This window comes from Cannabis sativa, chromosome 2, assembly GCF_029168945.1.
Source record: "Cannabis sativa cultivar Pink pepper isolate KNU-18-1 chromosome 2, ASM2916894v1, whole genome shotgun sequence".
Taxonomy (NCBI): domain Eukaryota; kingdom Viridiplantae; phylum Streptophyta; class Magnoliopsida; order Rosales; family Cannabaceae; genus Cannabis; species Cannabis sativa.
In genome coordinates, this window is record NC_083602.1 from 25,645,890 (window position 1) to 25,654,568 (window position 8,679).

At 32.4% G+C, this 8,679-nt stretch overlaps 1 protein-coding gene across 1 annotated transcript; it reads left to right on the forward strand.

Annotated features, from left to right (window-relative positions):
* The first annotated feature begins 5,471 nt into the window (after window positions 1-5,471).
* Window positions 5,472-6,917, forward strand: LOC133034895 (uncharacterized). Its single transcript, XM_061110373.1, has 6 exons — window positions 5,472-5,631; window positions 5,761-5,891; window positions 6,134-6,242; window positions 6,367-6,406; window positions 6,688-6,777; window positions 6,863-6,917. Exons 1-6 carry the CDS (start codon window positions 5,493-5,495, stop codon window positions 6,894-6,896), a joined length of 543 nt encoding a protein of 180 aa, XP_060966356.1. The 5' UTR covers window positions 5,472-5,492; the 3' UTR covers window positions 6,897-6,917.
* Window positions 6,918-8,679: the final 1,762 nt, after the last annotated feature.

Below are 8,679 nucleotides of genomic sequence, written 5' to 3' on the forward strand. Positions count from 1 at the left end.
AAATTCTTGTTGATTTTTGTTTGGAAAGTGATTTGGGCAAGTTTTCTTTTGGATCGATTGAGCCTTTCAAGCCTACCTAAAAAGTTTTATCATAGTATACCCAAAGTTGAGCCTTAGCCTGTTTTAAAAATTTTCACCACTTAGCTGAGCTGAATTTGTTATCTTTAACTCGTTTCACCCTGAACATACCTTATTATGCCATGAGCCTTTAAGCAAGTTTGGGGGGGGGGGGGGGATAAAGTGTTGTAAGTGGAGAAACAAAGTGTAGGAGTGAGTGATTGAAAAAAATATGGTGTGTTGTGCCTCTAGAAAAAATAGAAGAAAAAAAAAGAAAAGAGAAAATATGTGCAAATATCTTCTTGAAAAAAAAAACTACGAAAAATATGAGGTACACACATAAAGAAAAAAATCGCAATCTCTTACTACTGTTTTTGGGATATATGGAAGAAAAGAAAGAAAAATAAATGTCGAGGCTTGCTTGGTTAATAGTGCTTATGGTATAGTGTAGCTTAAATGACTTCTCACCTACCCATGTACCTAAGCCACGCGATGATAACCGAAAAAGACCTATTGATTCCAAAGAGAAATGTGTCAACATTAGTGGAGAGAGGTATGTCATTCAAACTTATTGATCATGTGTTAGTGGAATGTTGGAAAGGTTAGAACGGTTGTGATATGGACGGCAATTGCGATGTTTTATGTTTGTATGAATTGCTTACTTGTAAATTGCACATCCAAATTAGTTCTTAGAGTTGGCAAGTTGAAATTCTGGTTATTGATGGCTTGAAGTTCTGCAGGTGGTGGTAGCAGTTCAATCGTCGGAAAGTTTAGTTATCATTATTTGTTTGTTTTTAGTTCGAGTTTTAGTTTACTCGGGGGCGAGTAAAGAGTCAGTTTGGGGGAGTTTGTTAGGCTATTTTTAGCCTATGTTTTGGATCTAATTTATGTGCGTTTTTCGCTGTGTTGGGACGGAATTACGCTTGTTTTCTATGTTTTCAGGTTCTTTGGAATAAAAGAGGTCTCGGGTGCAGAAATTTAATAAAAGATGAGCTGAGCCGAAGAAAACACAATTTTTGAGGAATTGTGTATATCTGGCCGCGGCTAGATACAACTTGGCCGCGGCCAGATCACGAAACTTTGGAATGCTACAGTCGCCGCGGCGAGGGGGAGTCTCGCCGCGGCCATTTAAGAGATACAAAGAGACCTGAATTTTGCAATTATCTCGCCGCGGCGAGAGGAAGCTTGGCCGCGGCGAGATCCCGTACGGACCAGGGGCAATTTCATCCATCGAACCCTAAATTTTAGTTATAAATAGAAAACTGCGATTAGAAGTCTGGGGAAGCAATTTGGAACCCTAAAATACAGCAGAGAGCGGCAGGAAGAGCGCAGAGATTCAAGTGACGATCCAAAATTCATCCACCAACAGTTCTTTTCTTTATTCCTCTTTAATTTATTTATGTTGAATATTGCTTTAGGAATGGTTATGGATTTGTTTCTGAACTAAATTTCCCATTTAGGGAGGATGATGATTGTTGTTTAATGTTTTGCCTAGTTAATGTTTAATTACCATTCCTCCATTCTTGTTTGTGAAATTATCTTAATTTGTGTTTAATTTCATGTTTAAGATTGATCACCTTGTGCATGCTTTATGATCTCAATTCGAAATCTGAAGTGAGAATTGAGAATGCTAAAATTGAGATAATCGATGTTCTATGTGAAACGAGAGTATTTATATGACTTATGTGACGAGTAGATTATTACTTAATGCTGATTTCATGTTAGTTTAATTAAGGAATTAATTAGATAACATGTGATTTAGAATCTAGAAGATCTGAAAAGAGCTAGGTTATTTTATAATCTGTCATTCACTTCAAGAATAGGATAGTAATTAAGCATTAACGATTTGGGTAAACAACAACAGGATTCTCCTCCCTATCTTCTCATCTTGCTTAAACTTTAACTGTGTTTTACGTTTTCTGATTTACTTTACCTTTCTTAAATCATAATTGTTTTCAATTTACCAAATAGAATTAATAGTATAGTTTAGTAGTATTTAATCCAATTCCCTGTGGGATCGACCTCACCTGTGTGAGTTTTACTACTTGATTGCGTATACTTGCGTAGTGTTTCTAAATTATAGTAACAACAACTGTCTCCAAAAAATTCAAAATTTAGTTTTTGTAACTCCTTTCTGAATTAAATATTCCTCCAATGTCCCAATCTCATTTAAATGATATAATTGGGTATTGTAACAGTTTCTAACAGCAAGAAACTTATCTCATTGATTCCATAACTTCCATATGTAATAACTCACTTAATTACATGTGATCATTAAGTTACAATCTATTTTCAAATTTGTAACTCCTCATATGTTACAACTTTTATGTGTATTATTATACTATATATATGATATAATACAACATCTAACACATAAGATATATTAATCTCATATTAATATAAAATGTGTCAGATTTAAATATTTTAATCTATATTATATTATAACAAATAATATAACATTCCCCCACTAGATTAAAATTTGTGACACACTATTGTAACATTATTTAATCAATCAAATATTACATATATCCCCCACTTTGATTGAATAAATCAAACACTTTTATAAAGATCTTGCTTAGATGCATAAAGTAAAATGTCTTTCGACTTGAATTTTATTTTAGTGTAGGTATCACAAAGTTCGTTAAAATTTTGGTTGCCATAGCATTGAACCACTATTTCTTTAATACAAACCGGTCATAACACACACATTCACTTGAGACCTCATTAGATCTTGCTTGTGCACCGTTAATGGCCATTTGCAACATCCATTTCATGGGCTCTCTAGAGAATAACTCTCAATTCTCATAAGAGGCGGCATTACCTCTAGTCCATATAGGTGGAAATTAGTGTCTCGCAACTTCTCTTTAGACACATCATTCCATTAAAAAATCTTTCCGTTTTAACCCTCCAAATTTTACCATTAGTACTCATTCATAGATGGGACAAGTTGAGTACTACTTTTTTACTCTATTGACTTGTTATTACCTATTGAACTTAAGGCTACATTTTTACTAGTGTTAAGATAGGTTACCATCAATGAGTAAAACTCTATGGGAGTTTAGGTCCCATCCCTCAAAATTTAATGCTTTAATCTTGTACGGAGATTAAGTGATTTGTTATAACCACACACTTTTCGATTCCAAGCGAATCTTGCTAGCCAAAATTAGTGTCCATTATTACATGACCACTTTTCTCCTTAAGTATACTTAAGCTTTGGAAACTTAATCATATAAGATACATTTTCACACTTTCTCTATTTCTCACAAATTTTAATACCAAGCATATCAAAATTTATACACTAACTTTAGACACCAAACATATCTAAGTTATACTCAAGTCTTAGGCACCAAGCATGCCTAAATTTCACATATTATCCATTTTTTTTACCAAATTGCTTGATAAATATTGGATATCACTCCCACATTTTCTCACATCACTACTAGAAAAAGTAAATTTAGCAACACTTTTTTTAACTAAGAAAAATTAAAAGGCAACATAAATTGTTACCAAAAGTATAAGTTATATGACAACACTTTTAAAACTGTTGCCTTAGGCTCATATTTAAATAAATCTAATGCAACACTTTCTATACAAATGTTGCTATATATTTGAATTTAATTTTTTTAACAATTATATATATTATTTTTTTTATTTCTTCAAAATTAAACAAAAAAAAAAACTATTTAAAAGATTTCATTCAAATTTGAATTTTTCCCAAATTTTCATATAAACGCATATGAAAATATTCATCTTCTTTTATTAATTTGGCCAAAATTAAATTACACTGATATTCTACAAATCACAAAATTACATCAAGGTAAGTATTGAGTTATCTCACTGTACAAACTCTTTACAACTTATATGATCGGGCTATAAAAATCACTAAGTACACATTTATACAAATGTTCTACTATACATATATATTCAACTAGATTAAAAGAATAAGTTTTTAAAAAAATATGTCTGCTACATCTACTTTTTCTCGATGATGACTGTTGATGTTGTATCTCTCTGCATAAATAAATAAAAATTAGTGTACTAACAAAAACTATAATCGCTAACGAAAAATAACATTACCTCTAAAACAAACATATATCTTTTAAGAGATCAATCAAAGGTAGAACTCTATTGTACATGAGTGAGAAATGAACATTAATTACATATAATTTCAATGTCTTGAGGTTGATAGCTTTGCCATTGCACCTGTCCAATCCCTTGATCCATTGATTCTTCAGGTTTGGTAAAGAAGTAAAAAAGATTCAGCAAAATAAGAGAGAGAAATTCAAGCGACAACAAGAGTAAAATATTCAGAAATTACAAATGAGGTGCCAAATATAAAAAAACTGCTCAAAACTTTTTACATTAACCCACGTCCCACTTTTAGAAAAGTTTTTTATTTATTATTTTTTTTAAAAAAAAATTATGGTATATATCTTTATATATTAAAAGTGCCGGCAATTCCTTTTTTTAAAAATTATCTTGGTTTAACGATTCCTTTTTTTATTTAGCCTTACACGATTAACTTAACAGACTCTTAACGTTAAACGTTAACAAATAAATAAACCCAATAATTAAACCAAAAAATTAAACAATCTTTTTTTAAATAAATATATTTAATAAACAAAATTACCCATCAGATCCCATCTTCCTTTGAAACCCCTAAAATCTCTCCTAGAAAAACTCTAACAACCAGTCCATCTAAAAATATCTTCATGAAACGAACCCCAATCGAATGCTTTATCATTGGAATCGTCGAAGGAAGTTAACGATTACCATGTTGTTTATAAAGGAGGAGAAAATTCTTCTAAATAAGCGGGTACCTGATCTGAAATCTGCTACCTGTGTAAGTTTTCAATGTTTCGTGACAATTATTCTATCGATAATCCCTTTTCTTATTTTAAAAATTAACCATTTGTTAAAAGGATAAACCTTTCTTTATATTTTTCAGGAAAAATGGTTACCTCTTCATACTCTAGCTGCATCGGGAGAATTTTACTTTGTCGATGCTGCAATGAAACACGGTGCTGATGTTAATGCTGTGGATAAGGTAAGTAGAATAGAATGACTGTCAAAATGTTTTCTTGTGTCTGCATTCTTGTTCTTCCTCATTAGAACTTTCGATTTCCTTACTTGGTAGGATGGTTGGACTGCTATTCACAAAGCAATACTCGGGAAAAAACAGGCTGTTATGAACTATCTTCTGAGGGAAGATGCAAACCCTTTCGTTTGTGATATAGTGAATATATAATAAACTCATCTTCATCAGTGCTTTTTATGCCTATTCTTAATTTCGTAAATGATCGTAGAAGCAATGAACTACAATAGAAGCAAACGTCTATGAATATGTGTTGCCATAAATCATTATAGAGCATAATAGCATTAAGCGTTGAAGAATGAAAGATCTTATCTGAGTGCAATGGAATCATTATGGAAAAATGGATAAAAGGCATAATATCACTAAATATAGGGAGAGGCTAGATAGAACACTATCATCTCCCAAGCTAACAGATGCTGAATCTCTTAAGAGCCTTGTAAAGAATCAAATCCTACAATCTTCAGGGAAAGAAACCGAAGGTTGGTTTTTTTTGGTTCATAACATTATAACCATTTGCTATGTTTTATTGGTCTAACCAGTAATATGAAAGTGAAACATACTTGTTGAATTTGTCAAACACCATAACCAGCCCTTTCTGAGTTCTACAGGATGTAGTGATGCGGTAATAGAAAAGAGGACCGGTGAAGTGTCGAATTTTCTTGACATGTTAAGGAGTGTCTCTGAGGTTGGCACTGAGGGATCAAAAACTCATGACACAGCATCTCATCCAGAATGGAAAGTATGATATCTACTCTGCCTATGGTTTCTTGCTGTTAATTCATTCCTCTTGTAGTTCAGATAATTTAACTCCTTTTTGATCATTTATTCTATTCAATAATTTGGAGAAGTGAGAGAACTATAATGCCTGAATTGTTCAGTTCATAAGCTGTTCAGTTTAATAGTTTGCCTCATTTTTACTTTCGTGAATTGCTGAGTTTATGCTTTGGCAATTAATGAATGAATTTGTTCATATTTTTACAGTTAAAGCAGGACAATGAAGAGTTTCGTGTTATGTATCGCGAAGGGCCACAAGGCTCTCCCTTTCATTCATTACTTGTAGAAGGCTATGTAAATGGACCTTTAGATGTTTGTAAGATCAGCTGAAACTATTAAAATACTTGAGCCTTGTTTTAGAATAATGAGTCTTCAAATCAGTTAGATTACTAAAGCAAATTAGATATTTTGATCAAATCAGAACTTTTTTCTCATTGCAGGCTTATGTATTTCATGGGAGTCAGCACTTTACAGGAAATGGTGAGTCATAGCCTTCATGTCTCTGTGATTTTTTTTTATTCTTGACTAAAATCTAATAGGCACATACAATGATAATTTGGTGACTACACTTAATAAGGAAATTTCTCTTCACTATTTTATTCCTTTTCGAAGTAAAAATAGTAAAAATCCATCATCTGTGCTCTAACGTCTATATTGCCCAAATTTAATGTTTCATACCAAACATTTACTGTGGAACAATGGGAGACAACTGTGATTAGATGTAGATATTAACTTTGTTTCCTTTTTTCCTAATTTCTCAGGTGGCCTCAATCGACAATCCCAACTTTCAAAATCCTCTCTTGCAATTGTTTGCAGAAGGTTCGGATCGGTGAACAGATATCTTTAGTAAGGTTTGTCTAGAACGCAACTGTAGAAAATCGACTTGTATTTTGGTTTCTTCTTTGAATATTGAATGTTCTTTATCTTTTTTGGAAGAAAGGGTGAAGGTTTCGTGGCCACTATCAACTAGAGAAGCTATTGTACACTATTTTCGTTTCTTGAGTTTTCATATATAGTGCCCATTTTCATGTTTTCTTTTATTTATTTACTTCGGTTATGGTTTGTGTAAAACAGGATGGAGCGACATTGATGCATTATGCTGTCTGAACAACTTCGAGTCAAGCAATAAAAATTCTCCTCTTGTATAATGTCGATATAAACACTCAGGACAATGTAAGCTTCATACTTCTTGCTATTGCTCAACTTTTTGTGCATATTCAAACGATTTATTAAGTTAAATTTTGATTTCATTCGTGTTTGAGAACTCACTAGGATGGATGGACACCGTTACATCTCGCTGTTCAAGCACGAAGAACAGATGTTGTGAAGCTCTTATTGATCAAAGGCGCTGATAAGACATTAAAAAACAAGGTAACAACACAGGCTGAATCCTTCTTTGCTTTAATCCTTTGTTTGGTAGGGAGGAAAAATGAGAGGAAAGAAAGTATATGGAAGAAAAGTGGAAAGAAAGGAAAAAAAAAGGTAGTGTTTGGTGAGAAAGAAAAATGGAGACAAGAGAAAAGTGAGGAGAAAAATATTAAGTGGGGCCTACCGAAATTTTTCTCCTCCAGTTTGGAGAGAAAAATGGAATGAAAAGTTTTATAAACATCAATAAATCAATTTTCTTTCTTTCATGTCCACTAAACAACAAGAAAGAAATAAACTTTCTTTCTCTCTTACATTTTGTTTCCCATCTATTTCCTTTCTTTCATACCAAACATAAGATTAATGGTTAGAATTTGTTGTTTGGTGCAGAATGGATTGACTCCTCTTGATATATGCCTGTGTTCGGGTCGGGACAGGCGCACTTACGAGCTAATCAAGCTTCTAAAGCTCTTCCCTAAGCATAGAAACTCAGGTCCATGAAGTCTAAGGTTCGAGTCTTTCCTGAGTACTTATGTAACAATTGTTATAATTCCCCGATACCCGTAGGGTTAGGCGGGGTTGTTAGTTTTAAGAAACGAAAAAAAAAAAAAAAGAAACCCCAAATCATAAAATTTGTAACCATTTTCATACATGAGTTGTCAAGTTGGGTTTATAGAGACATAGATGATGAAATCTTAGATAAAAAAGGTTACAACTCCGCAAAGACAAAGACAACATTGGCAAATGAGGCTTCATTATTGATGTGAGCTGCTTTTTCTAATTTTTCTTTTTGTAATTATTTTAAGAATTGAATATTTATTTAGAAAGTTAATGAAAGTTATTGGTTATTTAAGATTTTTGCTCCTAAATTATGATCTATACATGATTTTGCCATATGAATTTTTGAAAAATTATTCCATATATTATTTTTTAACTTTTTTTTAATTTACAGTTTGGGTTGCTTCGGTAATTTTTGAGGTAGTTTTTATGTGGATTTTAGTTGCAATTTAAGTTGTTCCGTGAGTGGTTATGGGGGGTTTTATATAGAATTTCGTAAAAATGCAAAAGACAAAAAAAACTATTTTGAAGTGTAAAAATAAAAAAATTCTTAAATTTTGATGTTTCTGCTTGCCTTTATGATTCAGGGGATAGCCAACACGTAAGGAACACATTTGTTGATAGAGTTTTCTTTAGGATTGGAGGGAACTATATCATCCAAGCAATGGTCGTTTGATGAACAAGTTACAATAAAAATTATCCCCTTACAAGAGAGATAGAAAGAACCTCATTCCACAAAACACTAATTTTTCTATGTACTCGAATATCTTTGAATCGCACTTAGGGATATTGATAATATGCATAATCCTAATGGTCTTTCAATAGTAATA

Bases quoted from the DNA above. Each gene is read 5' to 3' on its own strand.
- LOC133034895 (XM_061110373.1), top strand. From the start codon at position 5,493: ATGGATAAAAGGCATAATATCACTAAATATAGGGAGAGGCTAGATAGA. The intron at 5,892-6,133 runs GTATGATATCTA...ATATTTTTACAG, and splicing joins CATCTCATCCAGAATGGAAA to TTAAAGCAGGACAATGAAGA. The intron at 6,243-6,366 runs GTAAGATCAGCT...TTCTCATTGCAG, and splicing joins AAATGGACCTTTAGATGTTT to GCTTATGTATTTCATGGGAG.